Source organism: Vidua macroura, chromosome 8 (assembly GCF_024509145.1).
Source record: "Vidua macroura isolate BioBank_ID:100142 chromosome 8, ASM2450914v1, whole genome shotgun sequence".
NCBI classification, from domain to species: Eukaryota; Metazoa; Chordata; class Aves; order Passeriformes; family Viduidae; genus Vidua; species Vidua macroura.
The window spans coordinates 35210719-35237808 of NC_071578.1; the positions used below are offsets into that span (position 1 = coordinate 35210719).

A 27090-nucleotide genomic window follows, 5' to 3' on the forward strand; every position below is an offset into this window, starting at 1 on the left:
AATTCAGAGTTAGGAACGTGCCCAGCAGAGCCCCTCCATAGGGATTGGTTAGTGCTTTCCCTACAAGTTAAGTAATCCCAGATAACATCTCCACATGCTCGGGAAAAGGGACTTGACCCCCTAGGTAGGCGCCTTTCTGACCCATAGCCCTGAGTTTTAGTTGCAGTACTAAAACGTAGTTCACCCATAGGATACGTGGACCTTGAGTATTTTGCCAACCCAACAATGTACACATAGATATACACCAACATACTGATTCACTTTAGCCTTAAAGCTTGTTAGCTCCAGGATGTCCTTGAGTAAGGGCTGCTGCTGTTCCACTAATTAGGCTTGAAAACAAAGATCTTAAATTGCAGAATATTCTTACCTATGATATCTTGACATATTCCCCATTTTGCAACTCCCTCACAGGGTTATGGGTCTCCTCACAGTTCTTGCTCCTCAGGGGGCTTCCCCTCATGCTTTGGAAACTGCCTTTCCTACCCCCATTTTATAAGGAGTGACAATCTGGGACAGAAACTAAAAACTACGTTTTAGGGAAAGAAGATCTTCATTACATATCCACAAAATAAAAACCAAATGGATTTATTTTTCTTTCAAGGGCTCCTGCTGCCACAATCCCCAATCTGGCACCTTCCCACATCTCCACCTGCAAAATACTGCTTCAAATACATGACAACAAAATATGAAGTTGTAAAATAATATTTAATTTTATCAGAAAATGTACAGGTTTGAGCAGCAATTCGGATCTATGTATTATACAGTGAACCAGGCTACAGTTTTGAACGCAACAGACATATTATGGAAAGATTAAAAGAGCAATATGAGAAACAAAAGAAACAATTATTTTTTTTTCTTGCAGGTTTTTTGGGTTTTTTCTTTGCACTTTTTTTTAAATGAACAGAACCTTGTTTATGAGCAAAGTAGTACTGACAAAAAAAAAAAAAAATCTTAATGAAGTATTTTCCCCAATGGTACAAACACACAGAAACAGCCTAGGTGTAATGTAATATAAAATACTTCAGTCCCATTATATTCTCACTTCTGGATTGTTGAAGTTAATGTTCAAACGCTCTGCTGAAACTTCGTTTCTGGCCTCTGCTCCTGAATCTGTTTCTACCAGAGCCACCACGCCGACCGTTCCTGGAGCTTGAGAAGCTCCGGCCATTTCCTCCACCACTCCCTCCTCCTCCTCCTCCTCCTCCTCGCACGGATTCTACCAACTCTGGTAATTCAGTCGCCACACACAAGCGCCAGTGTTTTGAATCTTCCCACTTTGCCTACCGGAGTGAAGTCAGACACAGCAAGTTAAATTCTAGCAATACAAATACAGGGTATGCAATAATTATTAAATTTGCTCAACTGAAAAGGGAAAATCATGAGCTGATAAATGGGATTCAAACTTCTAACTGAAGGGCATGGTAATACTAATGGCTACCAAGCAAAAATCTGAATTCATTTTACTGTGGAGAGAATTCTGGGTGAAAACAGGAGGCAGGGAATACAGAAAATGAGATTAAAACTGCCTAGAAAGATAAATCCAGCACCGCTTTTATCAGTGCAAAAGTTTCAAGTTACAGACTTTTGGTCACAGGGGAATGCCTTAGAAAAGAAACACTGTGAGCTTGTTCTGTTCTTCAATTCCTTCCAAGCCATCCCTTTTGCCACCAGGAAAGGCAGGATAAAGGCTACCTAATGTTTTCAGTCTAACCCAGTCCAGCCAGTTTCATCTTCAGCCTGCTGCACCCAGAATTTGCAATGAACGTACCTCTATTTCTTTTTGTTCTGCCACAGGAACGTCAAAGCACACTCCCTAAAAAGAAAGAATAATTTTAATGCATACAAGGTAAGCATTTTAAATGACTGCAACTAAAACAACAGAGCCCACAAATCTTCACCTGAGAGGCGGGCACTATCAGAACTGACTGTCCTAAGAAACGCTTTTCTGTTTTGTCATTAAGGCAGAGTTAACACGCTTCGTACCTTTTACCTGTTCTGCTATCCCCATAGCCATGCATTATCCTACCTCTTAAGCATGTCAGCAGAGCCCTAAGCACTAAAAAAACAGATTGAGGCCCATCATCAACAGTGCCTGGAATAGATTAAAAGACCAAACAGCTCCCTGACAATTGCTAAGAAAAGGCTGCAATCAGAAGAGCCCAGTATCAAAGAAACAAAACAGAAACTTACCATTTTTCCCTTGAGGAAACACATTCTGTTCACCTTCCGATCAACATCATCACCCAACACTTCTCGCAGTCTTCGCCAGGCATAGCTCATGTTGTTTATTTCTTCAGAGCAGCGTAGTATCATTGTAACAAATCCCTGAAAAGATATGGGGCATGTTCCACTCAGGCAGAGGAATAAGCTTCAGCACATGTATCAGACAGGAGAAAGCTACCAATTTACAGTTCATTAATTAAATCTTCCAGCAGGTAGTGTTACAGGGCATCAAGTATCTTTACAGCCACTGTATTGTTGCTTTTAACAAAATCAGTGGTTCCTAGTGGCTTAAGTATAGTTCTTGAACAAAATGGTCAGGAGACAAATAATTCTCTATCCAGACAACACAGGGGTATGTTGTTTCTTTCCAGTTTCGAGACAAGCATTAAACCATAATCCTTTCCTTACCACATCCGAGTTCAGCAGTGAGCGCTGTTCAATGGAAGTAGCACCCGAAATATGGGCCAGAGCTGCAGCCAGAGCATTAACTGGTCCCTTTTCTTTTATTAGCAACTGAGCAGATTCTCTGAAATACTCAATAGCAGTCTGAGGAACAGAATCCAGGCACCTAAGTAGTAAAGCAAAAAAAAAAAAAAAAAAAAAAAACAAACCACAACCAATTTATACACCAGTAGGCTCTGGAATAGAAAAAAAAAACCACAGTAGTCCAAGATTTCAACAGTGCTCAGGAAGTTCAAAGAGACAGTAAAGAATAATTCAAATATCCTTTCTGAACTAGGAAGGCAGGAAGATACAACAGGGCTTGAGTCCCCAAACACACCTCATGGCATCTTTGCTGGAAGCCTTTATTATGTCTGTTGCAGTAGGAACACCAACGCGCTTGAATGTAATGCCCTGAAATTTAAAAGGCAAAAGACTCATAAAAATTGCAGACCATAAATAATTCAGCTCATAATTCATAAATAAAGAAGCAGTACTGAACTCCAACACAACACGTATTTAAGTCTGTAATTTTTCTTCTTATTTTCACCTTTTAATTTCCAATTTTTCCTAGAGAAAATTGTACGGTTAAGCTTACAGGAAAATGGGTAACACTTAGAAGGCTTTTATGTACCAGATCAGTTTAAATGATTCAGTGAGCTTAGACTGAAAACAGAAACCATTTTGGTACATTTCTGGGGAAAACAGAGTCCTACAAATTCTAAATCACTACTTTTAGTCTGATAGATTTGAATTGAAGTACAAATTATAGAGCCTTAGTCTAAATGTAACACTGCTTTATGTGCCAGGAATAAACCCTCTCATCACAACCACATACTTAATTGTTGAGGAAACCAGCATATGGAACACTGCACAAAGTGCAAAAATCCAAGTAACAGTTCTCAGGAAAGCTGCACATATGCACATCACTGATCAGATGATAACCAGGGTGAACACCACACAGAAATACTGCGAGTTTTTTCTCATTTCCACAGGACAACCTCACTGGCATTTGCTGAAAAGGTGTGCGTGTTAGAATCTGCAGTGCTCTCCCTGCTCCACAGGGACTGACACTGCAGCCACCCTCCTCAGGGTGCCTGAACCTCCTCTGTGTGCTTTATAAACTGCATTCTGCAACTGAACAAATTAGCCTGGCAATTAGAAGAAAACTGTACTTTACCGCTTTTTGTTCTACGTGTCTCAACTGGTATTCTTCCTTTCGCTGATAGAAACAGATACAGATCCCAGTCCGCCCAGCTCGGCCTGTGCGCCCAGAGCGATGGATATAGGACTCCACATCCTTCAGAAACAGAGGGCCTATGAGTTACCTAATTCATTGTCATTTCATCAATTCATTGCCTCCACCTCACTTGTAGGAGCCATTACAGATAAGCATGAACAATGCACAGTAACTGCATCATAGAATTAAATTAGAAGACATTATTTCGCTAATATTGACCAAATACACTTTTCTGTAATCATCTAAAAGTCATGGCTTGAAAACCAAAGCTGTGAACGTGAATCAACTTTTCTTTATGCATCACCACAACATTTGGAGTGTGTGTACCTCTACAACAATCCCATTCCCCTCCTGCACATCCACTTGAGCGTGGTTACTGCAGTATTAAATAGCTATTCACTGCAACATTACATTGTTTCTTTTAAACCTTTTTAATTTCAGCCAATGTTCTCACGGTTGTGGTCCACACCTCACATTCACCCCCATTCCAGAGAATCATTCCTCCCCCTGCTCCCAGCCTTGCAATCACCATACCCAGCTTCCGGGAAGGCTTTGAACAGCCTCGTAAGAAGACATCTTAAGGAAATAATCTTTAAACATACTAGGGACTAACACACTCCCAAAAAATCCTCTAAGAAACTACTTCTACATATCTGGACATTTCTCTTCCTTAAGCACAATGCTGATGAACTCTGTGTGACCAATACCATCAGCTGATAGCATCACACCACTTGAAAACAAGACTACGGATTATTACAAGACATGCAACATAACAGTCTCCTACCTTCGGTGGTGAGCTTTGTACAACCAGGTCAACTTCTGGGATATCTAAACCACGGGCAGCTACATTGGTTGCAACCAGAACTTTAAATGAACCATTTCTAAAACCCTTCAGCGTGATCTCTCTCTGCTTCTGAGGAATGTCACCATGCAATGACTGGCAATCCTGAAAAACAGTATTATTTTAGAACCATACCAAAATCCAAGACAGCACTCCATACTATGGTCAGTTTTGGGTACAAAATCTTGGTATTTGATAGGTACTGAGTGGCAAGTTAAAGAAGAATAACTGAATTACCTGAGTTTATATTTTAGGTGTCTCACAATATGTACTCAGTAATTCTTATTCATATACCTCAAAGGCCTTTAACAATGGCAGGAAAACAGAACTGAGACAATGTGTGTCTCAGCTCACCTCTAATTACTGTGACATGTGAAAACTCTGCCCTAACTTGCCATCCACACCATTTATGCAATGCTTGGCTGTTTCAAAAGAGTAATCTACAATTTTTGTTCCATGTCCATGAGAAAGAGTGAAATCCTATCTGACCACACGCAACTTTGAAATTCTCTCTTTAAAACATACTCAGCATAGGTCTGGTATCAACATAGGGTTGATACATCTCTGAAAGGTTTTGTTACTTAATACACACAATAAAATACCTGTTTGATTGAAGCATTCAGAGCCAGTTCATTTGCCTCCTTTTTGGTCTCACAGAAGACAATGGTCCTCCCATGGCTGCCACTGTAGACCTGAATGACATCTCCAATAACCGCAGCTCTCTGAGACCAGTGACACTCTATTGCCAAATGCTGCAGGAAGAAATTCCAGTGATAACCTTATGTAAAGTTAAGATTATTTTAAAATACATTTGGAACTGTTAAACACAGAAATAGTAAAGAGTTATACAGTTCCCTGATGGGGAAAATGTGCTTACTCACAGTCCTGGAACATCCAAAATCCATAAGGCTCTTATTTATGCCCACCACAATTAGTCTAATGTTCAGCAAAATAATTACAGTAAGAGAAAATCAGGCCTCTAGCATATTGGTATTCTATTCCTTGCTATGGTATTTACTGCACAGCAAGCAAAGGGCTACTGAGGTGAGATACTACGGGAAGGCTGAAAAAAAGTATCTTGTATACCGAATACCAGAAGCCAGCTGGGATGTCCATGGAGAATTAAAAGCAGCAGGCTGATGTTAATGTGTGCCTTTTGCTTACAACTTCGATAAATTCAGGTGTGCTTTTCTCTGAAAACCCACAAAACTGACAAGAAAATCTACTCTCTACCTGTGATGTGAGAAGACAGATCCAACACCAACTTGACCAGCTGTAACATGCCTTATGCTTGGAAAAATTTCTCTAAACAACTTCCAACACCACTGTGATAATGCACCTTAGGAAGAGGTGACTTTTGTAGCATAAAAGGAAAGGGAAAAAGCCTGAAAACGTTTCACATGAGGTTACTCACTTCTACTGTTGTAGCAGCCTTCTGAGTTCTTTTCCCAATAAGGTCAATCTGTTCATATCTAGACTTCATGTATTTCTTAGCCACATCATACACCCAGTGTGGGCAAGTCGCAGAAAACAGCAGTGTCTGGGGATTGTCTTCAGAATCTTAACAAAAAAACAGAACAATGCTTCACAAACTTCATACGTTTCACCTAACAGATGTACACGAGCTGATTATGTGGGTAATTAAAAATGAGGATAAATATCAGTACCTAATGTAAAGAAACCTAACGTAAATTTATGCATTACCAACACCTGGAGTAAAAAATATTCTACAAAGTCTAAATAATTTCAATATTATGAAAATATTACTATGGCCAAAAAAAAACCAGTCAGTTTTCAAGCAGTGAAAAAGGTAAAAAGCTAATTCCCTTTAATTTGAAGAAGTCCAAGCACACTTAAAGATAGGTGCCAAAGGCACTTATTTACAGACCCCTAGGTACTGGACTTCAAGCTTTGCACAGATTCTGTGAATGATTCCCACATATTCACAATACATAATATTCAGTCATTGCTAAACAAAATCACCTTATACCTGAATTTTCACCAACTAAATTATTACTAACATTTATTACTATTTGTTTAAATATTGAGATTACCCTTCTTGTATGCAACTCGTAAAATGTCTTCCACTTGCTCAGCAAATCCCATGTCCAGCATCTGGTCAACTTCATCGAGTACAACGTGTTTGACCTTGGTAAGGTCCAGCTTGCCATTCTGCAGGTGGTCTTTGATTCGACCAGGTGTCCCGACCAAGATGTCAATGCCACTTCTCATGAGGTCGACTGGTAAACAGGGAAGCCAAGAGTTAGCAGTGAACCAGGGAACACTCTCTGCAGCAGTAACACATGGCAATCACAAAACAGCTTCTTAAACTACTCATAAGTACTCTCCTTACAAAAGTGAGAATAAATGGTGAACCAAAAGAGAAAATCTGGAAAAAATATGTAAGGCAGAAAATCTGCTCTTCCTGAAGGGAAAAAAAGAAGAACTTAGCACCCTTCCCTCCCCCTGTGCTAAAGCAGCAAGGGTGAACTTCTTTTAATATTCTTTAGAAATAATCAGCTCTTCCCAAATTATCTACTTGAACTGGAAACTTTTAAAAAAATTATTTATTTAGCTATCCAAATGACTGAAATAAACTCCTTCCTGAGGTTCTGAGAAAAAAAACATCCCTAATGTCTCAAGATGTATCACCATGAAAGAGCTCACTCTCATTCCTTGTTTACAATCACCAAGGCAGTAAATTATGCTCTCACAACAATTTCTTCTCCACTTTACAAATCCTCTACATATCCCTTATCACATGAAAAAACACATACCCAGCCACAGCTGTAAGACTAAACTTTTGTAATGAAAATGGGTTTACAAGAACCTAAACCCAAATACAGGTTATACACACAGCATACTCTGTTTCACTCTAATTTAAGGTACGTGAGTAAATAAGGAACACCAAGAATGTAACTGAGAACTACAGCTATTTCCCTCCATAAGAAGATACATTTTGAACTGCTGAATTTCCCATGAACAGTCTCCAGCTCTTGAGCTGTTAAGTGTGTGTCTGGAAAGATCCAACTGCACTTCTTAAATATGGCAGCCAATCAATATTTAAATTATTAGTCCTAAGAGTCACTTACTTTGTCCATTATAGGGAGTTCCTCCATAAAAACAACCTACTGTCAGCTTCCTTGTGATATCCTTGAAATCTTTGGCAACCTGATTTGCCAGCTCTCTTGTTGGACAAAGAACTAGAACCTGCACAGAAAAAAGACAAAACAGATGTTTTCTCAGCATGGCTTCTGCCAAGAAACCACTAGACTTCTGATCATTAATTTGGATCTAACCCTTTGTAAAATTAAATTTAAAAAAAAGTTTTAAATTATTATCTAAGGAAAGGCTGAAGAAACACACTGCTCAAGTCTCTTATAACATCATTAAACACTTCAACATACACACATTTAGGACAGGCTAACTTCTTTTTAAACAGGATAGGAGGGACTTAAATCTTATTTAGCTCTAGCTCCTGAACAGACCAGCTACAAGTTTTCTTCTGCATGTGCATGCACTGATTGAAATCAAGACTGAAGGATGTGGGTAACAAAAGGTTTTTGCTTCACAGTCCTGTGAGAAGGTGCAAGGAAGAGCTGTCAGCTGTCTCTCAGCTTCCCTGTGGCTCAGAGAAACAAACATCTGTTAGTCTGTCGAGCTGCTGTGCTAATCCATACCCCTGCAGAGGCAGCTAGGCAACCATCCTCTCTTCCAGCATGCAGCCCTCCCTGCAGGCAGGTTAACAGATTGTGTTTAAAACGTGACTGAAGCACTGCTCTCCAGCCTGGGATCAGCCACTTCACAGAAGGAACCTTAATCCTTATCCCAATACCTCCTTCAGCATCAAAACCCATTACCAAAAAGCAGGCAGTGGTGTATTATGGTAGAGTGAGGTCTGGAATCTTTTGTAAAGCCCTTCCTTCTCCAAAAGACTGTGCCAAATCTAGAGACAGCGTTCTCAGTCAGCCGAGCAATGTGATGGGCAGATGCATGTAAAACTGCTAGTACTGCTTTTGGAAGGCACTTCAGGTAATCTGTGAGATGACTGACAAGATGAAAAAACTGACAAAAATTATTAATGAGGATGTGCTCAGCATTGGCCTCTCTAGATTTTTTTGGAGGCATCATAAGAATTCAGTGAAAAACCACACGTGGGTTTTCATTCCTTAGCAGAATGAACGCAGCTCTTAACAAATTTGCGTTCTCTGGAGCAGGAGCTTCAACATTTGGTGGTGTTCCTAGAGAAAAATAAGCCTATTTTTAAAACCTCCCACTGTTTACATGTTTTAGAATGAAACATGTTGGAGTAGACAGTTTTTATCAAGCTGTCAAGTTACAATTAGTAACAAATCTGTTAGCAATTTCAGAGAAAAACAAGCATCCAGCAGCCACTAGCCCTGAACTGGTAACATGACAGAGCAGAATTCTATAGGAACACGTTGACCACCTGTAGTTTTGGTCTCCCTGTGGCAGAAAAAGGAACTGACAAGTGGAGAGAGCTGTTGTGCTCCCGCTCTTCATCAGAGGCTGGAAGGCAGCACAGGATGCAGGCAAAGCCCAGTGGACACAGCTTTCAAATCACCTTTAATGTGGGTTAGCTTACCCCTGCACAGACCTGAAGAGCTGCTCCAGCAGCTGAAAAACCTGAATCAGATGTAAGACAAAGCAAAATCACCATTCTAGCCAGGCACATTTACCTTTGGTGGACGGCCTCTTCTTCTTTCCTGTGACTCTCCCTGAAGCTTCTCAATTAAGGGAATAGCAAAAGAGAATGTTTTCCCTGTTCCAGTTCGTGCTTGAGCAATGACATCCTTGCCAGTATACACTGGATTGAAGGTCTTCACTTGCACAGGGAACAGGTACGTCACTCCTCGAGCTGTGACAATTTCAAGAGATTTCCTTAATATGGTTGTTTTACAAATGTTCTTTCATACTCTTCAGTGGAAATTATTGCAAGAAGAACTTCCATCAACTCTAAAGTAAGTCAGGACCTCCACTGATTTATTTGATCAGATGAGTCATCTGCCAAGAGTGCCCTGGGACTGTCCATTTTATTCTCCCACTTCACACCACCAGACACAGTACTAGCTATGACAGAGGAAGTTATTAGCCTTTATGAAAGACTGTCACTACTGTGCCTTTATTTATGCAATACTCCTTACCTATCTGTGAAAATCTCTTCCTTTTAAATAATTCACATCTCAAAACCCCTTCTGTTCTTAGTTCGTACTAATTCATGTATAAACAAACATCAAAGATACTAAATATAATTGTTTTTTCTTTATTCACACCAAAATAACCTTTATATGAAAAATTCTCACACGTAATTTTTTTTTCCTTGGTTCATGTCATTTAGAATTTTATTGCAAAGGCTGAACTGGACAACACTGCAAAGTGTGTGTTCAAAGGTGTATTTGGAGCAGGCAGTCTATGTCTTCTGCACAGCATCCGTGCTTGTACAGGCATGAGCAGAGCACATCTCAAAGTTTACTGATCCAGGGTGTAGAGCATAAAAACACAACAGGGATCTCTGACATTCTATGGTCACACCTTGCCAAGAAACTTACCTTGAAGAAGCTGGACAGTTTCTTTGGAAATAGAAAAATTGGAGAAAGCACCCTCCTTCTGATCTCCAGTCAACTCCTGTTAGGTAAACAATAATTTAGGTAAGATTCCATGTGAATATTACATGACTGTCAGTAAATTCAAGGCAATTCAAGCAAATTCAGTATAGACACTGGTGTCAATACTCTTCAGTGACAGTGTCACAGCTGCAGCTAAAGAGCCTTCTTTGTTTTACCATCCTATTTCAAACTTGGACAAAGTTGGCAGAAGCGATCTGGAGGTTAAGGCTGTTTCATACCTAGCAGCACAGTAAATGCAAAACGCTCAAACCAAAACTGAAAACTCTTAATTAGAATCGTACAATATCACGAGTTGGAAGGGACCCACAGGGACCACCAAGTCCAACTCCTGGCTCTGTACAGGACAACTCCAAAAGCCACATACACCTCATGATGCTGAATCATATTACAGCTCCATCTCAGAGCAACCTGTCTGTCCAGCAACAGCTATCACAGCACCAGACTGCTGAAGTGAGGAAACCATGATGCACTTGTCCAGCATTTTGCAAGAATTGCAAAATTCTTGGCAGACTGAACAATTCGAGAACTTTAAATCTTGACATTTTACAGCACTTTCGATTGATTAGGAAAGGGAGGAAAATGGGATACAACCCCTTCTAAATTTGGCCGTGTTACAATGCAGGAGTTAAAAGCCATACCGCATCACTACAACCAAAAGCAGTCATTAGCTTTACCTGATCCTGCTCGCTCTCACTTTCGCTCTCACTGGACGTTTCACTAGAACTACTCTGTCGGCTTCTGCGGGAGGATTTGCTGCTAAAGGAGGACAATCTCGGTTTCTCCAGGCTTTCCTCTTTCGTGTGACCGTTCTGTTTACTGACACTCTTTGATTTCTTGGGTTTCGGGGCATAACGCTCCTCATCCGATTCCTCGCTGTCATCTGTCTGAGTCTTTCCCCTCTGAAACTTGTCCCGGCGTTTAGATTTCTTCTCCTTTTTCTCCTTCTGACAAGGCACAGAGTAAATGAAAACACACGCTCGTGGATCCAAGCGACACGGAACAGAGAAGAGGGCGCAGAACAGCTAAAGCTTGAAGCGCACGTTCTAGTTACTGACGGGGGCGGTGGCTGACACGAGGCAACAGATCCCTGCCGGCCGCCGCCGCTCAGGAGACACGTTACCGACCACGAGACAACCGGGCCTTCGCTTTCGGGGCTCTGCCCCGCTCCGGGTGCCGGGGAAAGCGCTTCCCGGGCTCCCGGCCGGCTGCGGCAGGCCCAGCACGTCCGGCGGGGCCGCCCCGACACGCGGCGAGGCCGCGGCCCGGCCCGCCCGCGCACGTGGCCGCCCGGCCCGGGCCGCCCCGCGGCCGCGCCGCGCACGCCTCGCCCGGCCCGCGCCACCGGCGGTGCGGGCGGCCGCGATCCGAGGCCGCGCTCGCCGGGCGCCAGCCCCAGCGCGCGGGCGCGGCCGGGCCGTGCCCGGAGCCCTTCCCTGGTACCTTGTGCCGCCGGCGGCCGCTCTCCGGGACCCCCTCGGCGTCCATGGAGCAGTCGGAGCCCGACTCGGCCCCGCTGCTGCTGCCGCTGCACCGGGTGGCCTCGGGCATCTCCGCTCGCCGCCGCCGCTCCGCCACGCCGCGCTCCGCACCAGCCGCGCGCCCGCCGCGCGTCACGCTCCGAGCGGCCGAGGCCCCCGGCGCCCAATGGACGGCGGATCCGGCAGCGCGGGGGCGGGGCCACGCCGTCCAACAGCCAATCGCCTGCGGCCGTCGGCGTGGGACCACAACTCCCGGCGTGCCCCGGGGGACAACGTGAGGACTGCAAGTCCCGGCGCGCCGCACGCTGAGGCGGGGGGCGGCCGCCATGACGGGTCCGCCATGAGGGCCCGGCTCGTCCCGCCGCCCGTGCCAGGGCCCTGCCCTCCCCAGAACAAATCTCCAGCAGCTTTACGAGCTGACGACTTTAGCCTCTATAACTACCGCAGAAAAGGGTTCAGTAGTAGTGAAAAGTCTGAGGTAGGAAAGGGCAGTGTGACCAAATTACTAAGATTTAAAATCCACAGGCCTGTGGTGATACGCAGCATGAGCCCAGCACAATCTGCTTGTAGCTACAGGGGTAAATCAAGAGGAAGAAGTCAAAATAAGCCTTAGGAAGTAAAATGTGTGAAGCAATCCTGACAGCGGCCAGGATGTGGATTCCTTACAGGCTGGGAAGGTCGGGACCGGAGCAGGGCCTGCCCCACCGCAGTGGCACTGGCCTGAGCTGCTGCCTCCTGCCACCAGCACCTTTTCATTTGCAAAGACTAAACCCTGCTTGACAGGTACAAACACACCGAGTAGACTGAGGATAGCTGGGAGTGCTGTGGGACACGGTCAGAGAACCTTGGCATTGAAGGAATTTTTGTAGGAACCACGTGCACATCTAGTTCACTTGTTTTGTTTTCTAGCTGGGAAAGTGAAGCTTGTGCTGATTCCTGTGGCACAAGTAGGAAACGCTTTCCAGAGTTAGAGTGTGGAACAGCCCTGTCCAGCTGCAGTTGCTATTGGAGAAACACAAACCCCCTCCAGGTCAGTGGTGTGGTCTGAATGAAGAATGCCAGTTCTCACTTTTATTTTCACAGGGACACACAAAAAATAATTAAAGATGAGGGCAAACAAAATACACGTGCCCTCTCCAAACACTACCATCAAAAGTTTTAACTAACTGCTTTGATTTAGAGACTGCCTCACTGATGTGACCGGCTGCATTTACAGTTACAAGGGGAAAGTTTACCAATCTCATTAAAATATAATCAAATATTCACAACCAGAGTTAGATGAAGGAATTTTGTTGCAATTGTTCTTTCACTTATCCTCCTTTTTGCATTGTTATTTATACTTTTAGAATTTGGCAGGAAGCTTCATCTTCTTTTCAGTCCACCTAAAATAATATAATTATTAGAAGTCAGACTTCACATTCCAAAAATGAACTGAGTTGGCTTAGCTTTTAGTGCCTCAGATGGGCATATGTACAAACAGTCAAAATGACCCTCTGAAATACACTTTGCTAAAGATTTCAAGTCTTCACATCCAAGTAATACACAGGAAGTGTGCTTGGAAGGGTGCACAGCCAAGAGCTGCTTAAGGGAAAGATTGACAATTAGCAGGATTCCCTTAGGAGCAGTAGTTTGTGGTTTGTTCCTTCCTATGCTGGCTTCTCAAGGTGACAGTACAAATCTAATGAAGACTCCAATGGTTTAATTACAGTTAAATACCACTCATTTAAGATATTAAGAATACGTGCTGCTGTAAAAAAAAAAATATTTGATTTTTACCATAGATTCTTGCCAATTTAGTTAAGTTTGGAGGTCTCCATGTACAACTGTGTAAAAATTTGTTTCAGGCCAATTTATTTTCCATTAAGGGATTTTCAGGTGTAATTACAGGCAAAATGCACACTGTGAAAGCTCAGGTGATGTACGCATTCTGTCTGTTGTGAGCAGGTCAAATGCTATTTTCTACTTTCAGTTTCTGCTGGATCTCTATTCTTTATGTACAACTGGAGAGTCTACGACAATATCCAACGTCATGTGTTGATTGCCTGCCAACAGGAGCTTATCAAACACAGTGTTTAACACTGAATTTATCAAACACCGTGTTTCTTAACATTTCTGTCCTTGATCACCTCAACCTGCAGGACAGAACTTCTGCTCTTTTCTTGCCTCATGAAAACAAATGCAAAATACCAACAGCAGCAATTCAGGGAGAATGTTCATGTTACAAGACTTGGCAGAACTATAGAGTTTGGGTGTTTCTGGATCAGAACACTGAAGTCTGAATAAAAATAGAATGTTGTTGGGGAAGGGGTTTGTGATTTACTGCAACATTTCTGCCTAAATCTGATGGTCAGCTTGGAGATAAAGTATCTAACTTAGTGCCACGTGTTTTCTTACCTTGGGGAGTCAATTCCACTGTCTCCTGTAATGCTGTGGTTTTCTGTCCCTTCTGAGTGTTGCTGTTGTGGGATCACAGGACATGTATTCTTTACAAACTGCTCTTTTTTTCCTGGAGGGTTTCTCACTTCTTTGATCTGTGAGCCCAAAGCACGGCATGTTGCTCCTTCGCCCACCTCATGGGTGAGGTTCTGCAAAGTGCCAGCATCGGAGTCAGCGTGGCAGAAATCCGTCACAGCTGAGCCCTTCCCACATTCAGTGGGGCCAGTTCCTTCATCCTTTCTGTGGCCTTTCAGAAGAACCTGACTGCACAGCCAACTTTCCTCTGTGCTGTGTGGTTTTGGATGCTCCTTTGAGCCATCTGTTGGTTCTGCAAGGCTGGCACTTCCCTTACATCTTAGATCGCATTTATTTACGGTTGTGTCGTGCTGGGCAGGGCAGGTACTAACCTTAGAGGCTTTTAGGGACACAGCTGTACTCCAGTCTCGTGTGTCTGAAAAGGCATGGCCAGGGGGCAGGAAAATCTCAGAAATCTCATCCAGATGTGACGAGTTACAGGTGTCACCGTCACGTCCCTTTCGGTGCAGAAGATGGGAGTTACCAGTGAACCCTTCCCTTTGCAGCTCTATTGATCCAGGATGGCTGGCACAGCCATAGTTAAGTATAAGTTCACTCTTTTTATCAGTCTTTGGTCTGTATTGCACACCATTTTTTGGGGCCAGATTAACACTGGCCATGTAATTTGAAAGATGGACATTTTGAAATTCACTGCCTGTTCGACCTAACAGCTCGCATACAGAGTCTGCTTTGCATCTGCAATGTTCATCTTTCTGGTAGAATGGAAATTTTGCATCTTCTTCACACACACCATTATCTTTAATGTAGGAGCAAGGGGATGTTTCTTTTACTGTTCTTTTATAGACATTTTCTTCAGAAATATTACTCTCCAGGAAGTATCTGCTTCTGTTATCTATTTGCAGATTACTGCCTTGTGGATAACTACCATTTTCACTGAAACTGTCTTTCTTTAACTGAAGGTCAGACCTGTTAGCATGGAGTAGGTTCTTTTGCTTAGCTTTGTCAGCCTCTCTTTCTGCATCCAGCCTTTCAGTTTCACAGCCAAAGGGTCCTGAGGAGCCTGAGGACTGTGGCCTTTGGAAAGCCCTTCCTCCCTTTTGAGTCTGGCACTTCAGCTGACCGTTAACACCACCTTGGTGTCCTCTTGCATGAAAGCTGCGAGGTCTCCATGGCAGACCCTGAAAAGGATTCTTAATCTGCTTCTTGTATATCATGTGGGATTCCACGGCTACATCAGGTGGCTCTTGGTTTTTGATGGGCAGTGAAAAGCTTTCTTCCAGTTTCATATTTTGGGATGTTAGTTTCTGTATGTGAGATTTCCTGCTGCTCCTGCTAATCTGCCTTTCCTTCTTTGATTTGGTTTTCCTGGTGCGTTTTGCTGTTTTACTTGGTGCCTTTTGAATACAGTCCTTTGAAAGACGGTTTTGGCTGACTGTTGGCACTTCAGCCGAGGTACCAGTACTGATGTATTTTTTCTCTTTACTGATGCATTTTTTCTGCTCCTCAAACTTCTGCATTAATATTGTGTGTTTAATCAAATTATCAACTGTAAGAGTAGGGTTAATACGCTTGATGATTTCATGTTCAATATCACGTGGAATATTGTCTAAGTCATCTTCATCCCTGACTGGCCACTCCTGGGGAGGAAACTGGCCTGAAAAAGTGGAGTACTCCTTCTTGTGTTTTTCTTTTTTAGAACCACTTCTCCAGAAAAGGCCAAGGCCAAGCATTTTGCTTTTCAGTTTTGCTTTCACAGATGTCAGGGATTTGATGGTGTCCCAGGAATGGTTCTCAGCAGATGCAGAGATGCCCTGAGTTCGAATTGAAGGCTTCAACTCACTGCAGCCTCTCTTTCCCTCTCCATTAGATTCACGGCTCATCACCTGCCAATGCCTTTGTTCACAGAGCCTGTTTTGGTCAGGGAAGCAATGGCAGGATCTGTAACGGGGTACTGTAGGAATGTTTTCTTTCACTTGGTCTGCACAGGGCTTAATGTTTATCAGGTAAGTGATGGAAGGTGATGAACAGCAACAACTGTCCTCCAACAGGATCCTCCTGTTGTCTTCTGTGGCATCATTTGTGATAAAGTAAGTGTTGGGAGTCACAATGAAATATCCTTCTCCTGTATGATAGACTTTTCTTTCCTTAATTAGAGTGCCAAGGATATTATGTAATATGTTGTGGGAGGGCACTGCAATGCCTAGAACAAAGAGACGGATACTTCAAATCAGAAATAAGTTTTCAAATAAAATGGGTTCTGGCCAAAAGATCTCATACAACAGCCCTGAAATCAACTGAAAATTAAATACCCAGAGCATTTAGGTAAAGGCCAGCTGTGTTGCCACTGCAGCACCACTGTGAGGGAGCAAGGATGTTGTCTTTATGTCTGTCAGGATATGATATTCATGAGAGAGACCTTCTGCCAGGTACAAACCAGACAACATCTTGTTCTAAGCATTTCTCTCCTGGCATGTTACTTAAGAGGGGTTTTCATCACTTTCTGAAGTTTCTGGTGTAGTTTGGTCAGATGTCAATTTATTACCTCACTGAGACTGGTCTCAGCTACAGTTTTCCATCAGGTGTCACAGTCTCAGAATCCTTAGTCTAGTCACAGCTGACCTCCTGCCCACAAAATTAAGACCTTCCAGCAAGGTGAAAACACAGCAAGAAATACCTTCAAGACCCTACAAAGTTCGAGAATGCTACTTATGGCTGACTACAAATTCTGCCTTGTAGTTATCTCAGTGCACTTATTGACCACAGCACATTCCTGGCATGGTTCTGTGCCAGTTTGTGGGGTTGCATTAATATTTTCCCCACTGGTTAAAATGCCTACCAGATTCAGCCTTGGCAGAGCATTGGCAGAGCTGTAAGATTAAGAGGACTCAAAAGAAGCAGCTCAGTATCAAACAAAGCAGCTTTCTGAGAAGGCCAGAAGGAGTTTGTCCAAAGTCTCAAACACAATAACACTTTGATATTGCAGATCTAAGGGAAATGGGATATTTTTCAGACTTCTAGAAAACATTTAAGGGAAGTGGCTGCCACCCCATTAGAATCACAGAATATTCTGAGTTGGAAGGGACCACAAGGATCATCAAGTCCAACTCTTAAGTGAGTGGTCCATATGGGAATCAAATGCACAACCTTGGCATTATTTGTACCATGCTCCAACCAATTGGGCTAGAAGTGAAGAACTAAAGATCACTTAGTAAAAGTAATTTCCTTTCAGGAGGGAAAGGGCTAGAATATGACCAACAAACCTGAATTTGAGGCTGGTTATAGTTTTTGATAGCAAACACCAGATGTAGACTCCTACCCAGTCCCTCTGCAGTCAAAGTCAGCTGTGTTTCTGTCTCTTAAAGCAGGACTTAACAAGTCCCTGTGATCTAACAGTCTATTTTGTGCTATTCCATATCTAGCACCTAAATACCACTTCTGTGCTTTCCCGCCCTCTAGAAAGGGCATGCTCTCAACTACAATCAGTTCCCTCTTACTCTCAAAGATGTATTAAAATCTGTGGAAAGGATTGCACTCAAGTCAATGTAGCGACACTTACAGATGGATGAGAAGTATGCACATTCATGGATTCTACCAGTTGCCTGTTAACTGTACTCCTTCGCCTTGCCAGCTTTGCCTGCAAACATTCCCTGATCCCTTGTCCAATATCAGAAACTCAGGCTTGATGAGACAGCCACTTTTTAAAGGAGGGAGAAATGAACAAGTTACCTGGATAATTTTTCACTAACTGCTCCAATAAAGTTTCCTGAGTGACCATCATATGATCTGCATTCATGTCTGATATGGTCCAGTATATTCCTTCTGCCAAAGGAACAGAGCGTGGCTGCGAGAGAGGATTCATGAGAGCAGGGGTCACATCACCTAAAAGAAAAGAAAATTATTTGAATGGAATAATGTTTCATTTTTACTATTAGCTGTGAAAGATTTCCACTGAAAATTTCCAGCTAATTTTCTTTGGCAAATTACTCAGAAATATTTCTGAGAGGAGGGAGGTGGTGCTAGCACTTGTCAAGAGCCTTGGTAATGAAGGGAACAGAAGGTTGCCTTAAGCACGTTTGTTTGTTTGGTATAAAATTACAGCCAAAGCCATAATTTAGATTAATAAACAGGGAGCTGAGAGAGGGAATTATTTCTGATGACTGCTGATTTTTTAGAAGACTGCTTACACGTTAAACCATGCAGAACCTGTATTTCTCCAAGTAGCTAATGGGGTCAACATCCAACAATCTAAGTACAGAATGTCTTCACCAGGTCAGAACACAAGGGAGTAAAATACAAGCAATAGGCTTTGTCCCTTGTCAAGCACATAAAATGGAGTAGAAATGGTAAAATGCCACTTTTAGACTGGGTTCTAGAACTAGAGATTATTTAGTATACTGGGTAGAGAGCAAAAACTCTTATTACAACTGCATGCATTTTTTAGGCTACCTCACTATCTGTCCTGGTAAGAGACAAAAACATTGGTTTTATTCTGCATGACAAAAGCAGAAGTTTGGAGGGGCCAAGAATGTGGCCCATCTTCCCCTGTAACTCTGTGACCCCAGCCCCGAGGGCTGAAAAGGGTCATAGTCCTTCACCTCAACTCCCCCAACCATAAAACACAGATAAACTCTGACCGCTCCCCTTCCCAAGGTGGCAAAGCCAGTAAGGACAAGCCCAGCAAGTACTTCTGACACGGAACCTGTGAGTGCTGTAGCTGAAATAAGTATTTTCCCTGAAGCTGTTGATGACAAGGCACGAAGCAGGGACTCACCTGAGGTCCGTGCACACAGTGAGACAGTGACTGCATACACCTTCTCAGACAAAACAAAAAGCCAAAAACCCCCTTTTCTTCTTTTCTTTTAGTCAGACCAACGGTCTGTTCCCACAACCAGGTGATGTTCTGTGCTCCCTTGTTCTGTGCTGCTCAGAAAGCCCCTGGCTGTGCCCAGCTGCCAGGCAGGCAGAAAGCAGCAGGGACTCCTGGTTCCTTCACAAGGATAACCCACTGTTAAACACTAACAGGAATTTTCCTGCAAGTAAAAAGTGACATTTTAGATTAAGCTACGTTCACGTTTAACTAAACTACTGTTGTCTATTGGATGACACTGTAACCCAATATTTATCCTCTAGGCAAAGAACTACAACACAAACACTTCTCTGAGTAAATGTAATACACAACATTGCTTTGAAGAGCTTAAGTTGCTCTTGACCTTTGTTTTACAACTGCTGCCATATTCAACAAAAAGAACTCTGAAAAGAAAATCCTGGCATACAGTTTCCTCAGTGGTGTTGCTAGGAAACTCCTTGCAGGTGCAGAAACCATTGCAAGCTTTCTTTTTCTATGGGAAAGGCCATCAAGCATTCAGTAATGACTCTTGTGAATAGTTTGCTGTCTGAAGTCTGCTGTGGGCCCACCGTGCTGCTGCCAATTTGACCATTTGTTCCTGCAGAGCACCAGACTGCTAAGGAGTAAAATACCAAGTGTAATTAAAATTTGTTCATTATCTTTATAGTTATTATCTTGCTGTTGTTGTCTGTATCTGTTCTGCAGCATCAAATCCAGTGCCTCCATTCAGGGAAGGCTGCTTCAGAATAATATTTAAAGCATTAAGCAAAAGCTAGCTTGATACTGAGGGAATTTTAAAAAATCTAAAATCATGTTTGAACACAAGTCTAAAATGTTGCAGTCAATAGTGCACACATGCTAACAACATACATATTTGATATAATTCTCTCCTGACTTTGAAATAAAATCTGAAATTGTGAAAGCAAGAATTAGATCGTTGGTGACATTGATAAGGCCCAGGCAGCACCCTACAAGTGTCTATCAAGTTCTTATGAAAAACTTTTAGATTTACTTTGCATAGCTAAATAACTGTTGCACTTCAATTAGTCTCCCAAGTTCATTGGAAATACTTAAAAGCTGCATGCCTTAGATTTGCACATGGAGAAGATTTATCAGTTTGTGCAAGCTGTGATGCAAAATCACCAGAACACCATTCTTATTAAAGCTCCTTAGTATCTGTCCTTTTACAGCTCAAACTCCCCTGCAGAATGCCCTGCCCACTTCCCTACTCTACAGAAATCTGATGACAATCACCTTCCTGCTGTCTTCATAGTCTTAGGAGGGCCTTGCTTACACCTTTGTGCAGGGAACTGCCAGCAGTCAAGGAACGCAGCTTCTCCCTTGCCGGTCTAAAGACAGCCTCCTTCCTTCCGCCCTCTGCAGGTTCTGAGAGCCACATTAACTAAAGCCAATCTCGGCAGCTGGCCAGGGTTCAGGTATTCTTATCCTTCAGTTTGCTTTGCAGGTCTGCTCAAACTCTGCTCATTACCTGGACACATAAAACCCGAGAATACCCTTTTTGGAGCATTTATTGATTGCAGTGTGGGAAGTCATCTGTAATATGAGCATTGGGTAACAGAACTCAGCACACAGAAAAGCCTCTGGGTATTCTTGACTAGCACAAAGTGATTTTTGTTCCATCTCTGTAATGTGAGCATTATCATTTTTCACTGAGTTGTTTAACAGTTGCAGAGTTTTTGCATCTTTGGGCTCTTCAGAAAAATTACACACAAGACATGTTTATCTGGGTGAAACCCAGGCTAATTCTGGGGAAGTGAACAGAGAGGCATTTGTTACAACAGCACTCAATTTACTTCTTAAAAGTTCAGGTAAACTGTTTACAGAACAATAAAGGACTAGGAATAAATCCATTCCAGAAAAAAAACCCCAAAACATCTGTTGGGCAGAGAAGATACAGCATGTAGAAATAGAAGATTGATGTTTCTGTTTTGTAGTTGGGATAATCTATCGTGGAATGGATTATACAAAAGATGCCACAGATCCTGTGCCTCTCTGCATGAGAGCCTTGGCTTGTTTGATGTAATTCACTTTTTGCAGAATTGTACCAGGATGATCATAAGCAAGAGCAGTACTGCTACCAACTGTGAGGCTTCTGCTTTTCTATAGACTAGAGTGCATCATGATCACATTTTATAGCAAAAATCACATGTTATAGTTAAAGAATTTTAAGGAAAAAAATGTTAATAAGAACATCATAGAAAACTGGGAGCTCTAGCAAAACTCTTTTTGAACATTAATGATTTGACAAGATGTGTTCTTACTAAAGAATAAAAATTCTATGTAAATTATAAAGGCAGTTAAGAATAACATTTTCAATTTTAAGTATATAACATAGAAACTCTATTTTGGCACAAGTCCTCTGTACTAATGCTGTACTAAGTCCTGTTTTCAGAAACATCCTTTTACTGAAGCAAAGAGTAAATAGTTCAATTAAATGAAACTGTCAAATCTTGTAATGTGTCTAATCTATTACTGAAACAAACAAAAGCTCTCAGGAACAGCAAACAATATCTGTTCTTTGATTATTTTGTACAACCCTCAGAGAAACAATTCAGTGTCAGTTTAAGGCCACCAACACTTGTTCAGTTGACATCAAAGAAGCTACAAACACATGAAAATGTGAGATTTCTGTACCTACTGATTTCTGCCAGGACAGACACTCCCAAATCAGGACATTTAGGCAAAGAGTGCCCTCCATTTCATCACAATTTCTGGTTTTTACAGTCCCAAACTTTCTATGATTAACTTATCCTTACTAAGTTCTTATTAACTTTTTATTCCTTAAAACTTTCAAAGGGTGATGCCATGCAACTTAATAAGAAGTAAACAAAACCAACAAAAGCCAAGTACTTTTTCTGCCTTCCCAACAGCACATGAAAGCTTATTTCCAAATGCAAGTGTTACGAATTTTTGGAAATACGACTTCTAAGTGCTTTCTAAGGTTCCTACCCAAGAGCCATCCTGAAATTGTTACTCTAATCTTAGTGCTAATGGCAACCCACAGCCATAATTTCTTTCACCAGCTATTAAAAAACCCCACAGGCAGATATGGTAGTGAACAACGCAAGATTCAGGAAGAATAGGAAGAGCTCTCTCCTGCAACCTCTGCCCAAGTGCCCGGACAGGAACAAGTCACACGGCAGACACCAACACATTCAGTGTGGTACAATTGTCCTTAAACTGAGCACAGTGGGTGAGCTTTTGCCATTGAAATGTGTATCTCTGACCTTCAAAGAGATGAACTCCTTCAGCTCTTAGCAAGGCCACTGACACGTCCAGTTGGATGCTCCAGAAGCATCTTGGGAGCAGATTTCAAGCTCCAGAGGTACTGCCTGAACACACTGTCAAGAATGCAGCTCCAAATGCACTGTTCAAGAGAACACAGCCCAAGGTGTCCAGAGATCTGCATTTCACCCACAGCTGGCACAAAAGCCAACAAGCAGAACTGCATAAGCACATCTACCTTTGGGGCATTCACTGAAATACTGGCAGAAAAATTCAACTATGAGCAACAGCACTGCAGATAATTATTTTTCATATCATGTAGCATGCTGATGGCTTTTAAGCCAATTCACGTATGCACTGAACACACAGAGCACAGCTGATAGCAAGGAAGGTCATCTTTAACCATTTCAGCATTTAGTGTCAGGCTTGGTGGTAAAAGACAGATTGATTCAAAACGTTCATTGCAAGGAGATAAAAAAATAACACAAAACTAAACAGGCCAAAGCAAGTTGCAAAACAACCACCACGGAGTCAAACAACAGAACAGGAATAAACAAGCCACTGGCAGTGTCTCTAACTCCTTTAACTGTCCTGAGGTGCTGCCATCCACTGCTATAGTAATTTGACACAAGCACAGCTTTTCTCCTTGGCCTCATCCAAAAAATTCCCTTCACAACCCTGGCATTTTCCCACTAAAACTGCTCTTTTTCTTACTTCCAGCTGTGCCCTCTCTTCTGCAATAAATCTCAGAAATTCAAATAGCTCTTTAACGTCCAAAGCTTTGTTCTAAGCAGCAAGCAGTAATGGGGGTTGGCTACGTACTTACCTCTAGAGTGAAAGACTGACTATAAAAGCATTGGGATGAAGCTGTGCATTCCTGTGCTTGTACAGCTAAAGGTCAGCTCCAACTGCTGCAATATTCCTGCTGCCTCCTTTGCCTGGAAGTGTGCTGTCACATAAAAGGCAGACATGAAAATATGCAATGTAATGCTTGGCAGTAAGATACACCTATGGTCGTGTTTCCCCCTCCCCAGAATGAGCCAAAATTCACTTTGCACATTCCCTGACTTCAGCTCACACATACCCAGCCCAGAGAAGTCGCGTTCTAGACTTTCAGAGGAGCAGCACACACAGAGCTGTTCAAAGGAGAGCACAGCTCCCTGGAGGGGTTTTCCAGCAAATCCCAGATCAGGGGGACAGAGCTGAGGACAGCTCACTCCCAGGCAACACCTGTCCCCATCTCACCCCATGCAGCAGCAGCTGAGAGCAAACAGTGGTAGCTTTCCTTGGACCCAGGCCCCTTGCTTGGATGAGGACAGGAGCCACCATCACACAACGCAGTGGAACCAAGCAGGCCTCAGATCTTGTTTTAGGACAAATCCCACAGCAGGGAGGTTTTTCATTCAGCTGAGAACAAGACTTTAATGGTGTGGTGCCACTACACACCTGACTGGGAACCTGATGGATGTGCACAGTCACTTTTCCTTCCACTCTCCCTAAATGGATATCCAACTTTAGGGATGCCCCCTTTGCTAGAAAATAACTTTCTGCACCCTTTCATTAGGCTGGAATCTATGGTCCACAGGGAAAAACAAAACAAACCAGTTTAGAAATTAAAAGCAGCATCTTTACCACCACAAGAGGTCTCAGAGGAATTGTTTGGACACTGCAGATTAAATAGTACTAGTCTGAACTCGAGGACTTTAGTCTGCAGTTCCCAAAATTGTCTCCATGGCTTTAGTGCTATAAAAACACCCTTTCCATGTTTCAGTTTGTCCAAATTTCAGCCAAAATGATGTCACAGGAGACCAACAGTGCAACCAAGCAACTCCTCTGTATTACAGAAGACTCAGTAAATAGTGAGTGTTTTTTCAAAAGCCAGTTTAGCAGAACACTTATGGTGAAGATACTGGGTTGTTGAATCCCACAGACCAAGGTGAAGCCTCCAAAGGAAATTATAGAGATGTGCATGTGTCTGTGGGATGTTGAAAATGTAGAACAATTTCAGAGGGAAAGATAAATTATACAGTCTATGAAGCAGCTAAGGAATGGGGGCAAATTCAGCAGAGGGACAGCAAGATGGGCAGGCCTGGAACACCTGCCCTGGGAGGCACAGCCGAGGGAATGGCTCTTATGGAACCTGGAGAAGAAACAGCTTTGGAGGGACCTGGCAGCAGCCCCCTGAGAAGATGGAGCCAGGCTCTGCACAGCAGAGCGTGGGACAATGAAACACAACAGGCATCTGCTGCAACAGCAGAGGTTCAGATTTGCTCTCCTGAAAACCTTCTCGCCTTCGAGGACAGCACAGCTGTGGAGCAGTGTGCCCAGGGAGCTTGTGCAGTCTCCAGCCCCAGCAGCTCCCAGGCTGTGACTGAGTAAAGCCCAGAGCAGCCCGGTCTGAGCCCAGAGCTGACCCCCTTTGAGCAGGAGTAGGACAGGAATGACAAAGTGCAGCAATCCCTGGTCCAGCTGGGGTACCTGTACCTCCCAGAGCCACCCTCACCCCCACCCTGCTTTCTGTAACCCAGTGCAGGGGCACTTCTGACCTCCACGGGCTGGGAGGTTTTCTGGGGTAACACCACCTTAGAGAAACAAGGTTACACTGTCCTCACACTGGTAACGAGACCATGGCAAGCAGCGTCCATGTGAGAAAGTGATTGGTTTTCTCCTCACCTGTCAAATAAATAGCTCTGTATTCATAACTTTATTTGCATGGCTGAACTGCAGATGTACAGGCTGGTGCTCTGCACAGCAATGGAGTGGGCCTGTGCTAAAACAAGAAGGCAGTATAGAAAAAGCTAAAAGTAGCCTTAAAATGAAGTCTCTACTTCTGAAACCATATCAAAGACTACAGCAGAAGCACTACAAACGAATGCAATTTATTTCATTAACTTCATGATATGAACACAAACTGTTGTATTTTCTGACTGAGACAGAAAAATTTAGGCCCGTTCAAATTACCCTCGTTCTAAAAGAGCATTAAGGCAGTTAAGACCTGCCTTTCATGATTCAAGGTGCAAGATTTCAAAAGACTGAGGATATAGTGCAGCTCAGCCTATTTTCTTGATTTTTTTCTCACCCAAAAGACAGAAGCAATAGCTTTTGCTGCTGAAAGTCTTTATCATAGAGAAATACACAATACACACCAAGTTCTTTCCAACTAATCTGCTTAGAGATTATTTTTAAAAAATCAGAGTAAATTAAGTTGAATGGAGCTTATTATAAAAAAAAATATATATACTTCTGTTTAGTGGCACTTGCTAAACAGTATGATTAGAGACTACTGCTGGGGTAGTGTGAAAAAATTGCATGCACAAGTGCTTTTACAGATTACACCTTTCAAGTAATTCAATCTGAGCAGATCTGGTAAACTCATCGGGATTCTGAAGAACATCACAGGCCCTGCTACCTTGCTGCTGTAAGTTCAATCAGTAGTTTGAGTATAGCATTTAGGGTTAGTGCAATACACGTTCTACTGAGAAAGGGCTTTTGTAACACAGAATTAACACCTTAGCAAGAATTTTATATGGAAATGCATTAAACGTGCAGGGGTATTATCTGAAGTCAGTGGTAAGGGCTAAATGCCAGCTAAAATTAGGTACTGAACATTATGAGATAACATCAGTTTTACACAATTGTTACACAGAGAGAATTAGATCAAAAGCAAATAATAGCAAGGTAGATAAAAAGCTCCTTCAAAGAGCAAAATGTTTTCCTCCCTTTTTCCTCCTTAAAATATATCAGCAGGATCACCACTGGAACAACTGTGATAACAGGTAAAACCCAATTACAACAGAATATGCAAGTAAGTGAGTTCTGAATCACATACCTTACTGAAAATAACTTTTAAAGTAGTGTTTGACAACAAAACTGTTAGAAACTCAAACTGTTCTTCGTGTTTGGCAGCCTATCCACAGCAGTGCAAAATAAAGCACCATTTTAGGTCATCCACTCTTTTCAGGCCTGATAAAAATAAAAAGACACAGAATTCTAAATAATCCTAACCAGTTCAATGCAAAGCACGACCACATGCTGTGAGTTACATTTCACAGAAGCCAGCACCATTGAAATACAAAATTATTCTCCTTTGACTTGCAAACCTGCATCCCTGTTTGCAAAGCAGGATGAAAGACACGGGAAGAAAGGAACTCCAAAAGAAAGGAATCCCATGAGGCACATCCCCAGCCTCTTGCTGAGCTGCCATCCTCATTAAGGTTGTGTGTTCCTGTGTGTAACTGCAGTGCCTGACAAACAATATCCACTGCAGAGTGGTGACCTTTTGTAGGCCAAACAGAAATCAGCTACTCACAAGGCCTTAGTTTCATCTGTGGCTTCAATAAACGTGCGGCAGAACCGTGCTGATACTGACATTCATTGCTGTGAACAAATTTAAATTACTCAAATGAAAACAAATCTGTCCTAAAAGCTTGCCAGGTAGCTTGGGGACAAGAATTTGTCTCTCATTTTAAGCAATGCTGAGAATTGTTAATAAGAGGGAAATGCTCAAATACCCAGCTGTAGATGGACCCCAGGTGTACCAGTGCCAGTGTGGCACTTCAAAACTGTTCCCAAAAACTGGTACAAGCATGCAGAGAGGCTGAGCATGAGGACCTCCACAGCCAGGCAGCCAGTGCCTGCTGAGCTCACTAAATAAG

At 42.6% G+C, this 27090-nt stretch overlaps 2 protein-coding genes and 1 long non-coding RNA gene across 3 annotated transcripts; 1 reads left to right on the forward strand and 2 right to left on the reverse strand.

Moving 5' to 3' along the window:
- Window positions 1-686: 686 nt before the first annotated feature.
- LOC128810580 (nucleolar RNA helicase 2-like) lies at window positions 687-12004 on the reverse strand. Its single transcript, XM_053983568.1, has 15 exons — window positions 11834-12004; window positions 11068-11337; window positions 10316-10391; window positions 9446-9624; window positions 7838-7955; window positions 6800-6985; window positions 6160-6305; window positions 5348-5497; window positions 4689-4850; window positions 3845-3964; window positions 3005-3078; window positions 2632-2791; window positions 2191-2325; window positions 1769-1813; window positions 687-1280 (listed from the first exon to the last, which is right to left on the reverse strand). Exons 1-15 carry the CDS (start codon window positions 11939-11941, stop codon window positions 1059-1061), a joined length of 2151 nt encoding a protein of 716 aa, XP_053839543.1. The 5' UTR covers window positions 11942-12004; the 3' UTR covers window positions 687-1058.
- A 565-nt stretch (window positions 12005-12569) lies between these two features.
- Window positions 12570-14205, forward strand: LOC128810582 (uncharacterized). Its single transcript, XR_008438074.1, has 3 exons — window positions 12570-12654; window positions 12781-12901; window positions 13841-14205. It is a non-coding gene; the product is annotated as an uncharacterized LOC128810582 (long non-coding RNA).
- On the reverse strand, window positions 12895-18268 carry STOX1 (storkhead box 1). Its single transcript, XM_053983569.1, has 3 exons — window positions 18070-18268; window positions 14266-16543; window positions 12895-13253 (listed from the first exon to the last, which is right to left on the reverse strand). Exons 1-3 carry the CDS (start codon window positions 18200-18202, stop codon window positions 13214-13216), a joined length of 2451 nt encoding a protein of 816 aa, XP_053839544.1. The 5' UTR covers window positions 18203-18268; the 3' UTR covers window positions 12895-13213.
- Window positions 18269-27090: the final 8822 nt, after the last annotated feature.

What these genes read in the sequence shown, in the direction of transcription:
- LOC128810580 (XM_053983568.1), bottom strand. Translation starts at nt 11,941, where the DNA reads ATGCCCGAGGCCACCCGGTGCAGCGGCAGCAGCAGCGGGGCCGAGTCG. An exon ending in GACACGTAGAACAAAAAGCG is followed by an intron (nt 3,079 to 3,844) that starts GTAAAGTACAGT and finishes TTTAAATTTCAG; the next exon opens with GGCATTACATTCAAGCGCGT. An exon ending in GTTTCCTCAAGGGAAAAATG is followed by an intron (nt 1,814 to 2,190) that starts GTAAGTTTCTGT and finishes CTTTCTTTTTAG; the next exon opens with GGAGTGTGCTTTGACGTTCC.
- STOX1 (XM_053983569.1), bottom strand. Translation starts at nt 18,202, where the DNA reads ATGAATCCTCTCTCGCAGCCACGCTCTGTTCCTTTGGCAGAAGGAATA. An exon ending in GTTAGTGAAAAATTATCCAG is followed by an intron (nt 16,544 to 18,069) that starts GTAACTTGTTCA and finishes TCTTTGTTCTAG; the next exon opens with GCATTGCAGTGCCCTCCCAC. An exon ending in AGTGGAATTGACTCCCCAAG is followed by an intron (nt 13,254 to 14,265) that starts GTAAGAAAACAC and finishes ATATTATTTTAG; the next exon opens with GTGGACTGAAAAGAAGATGA.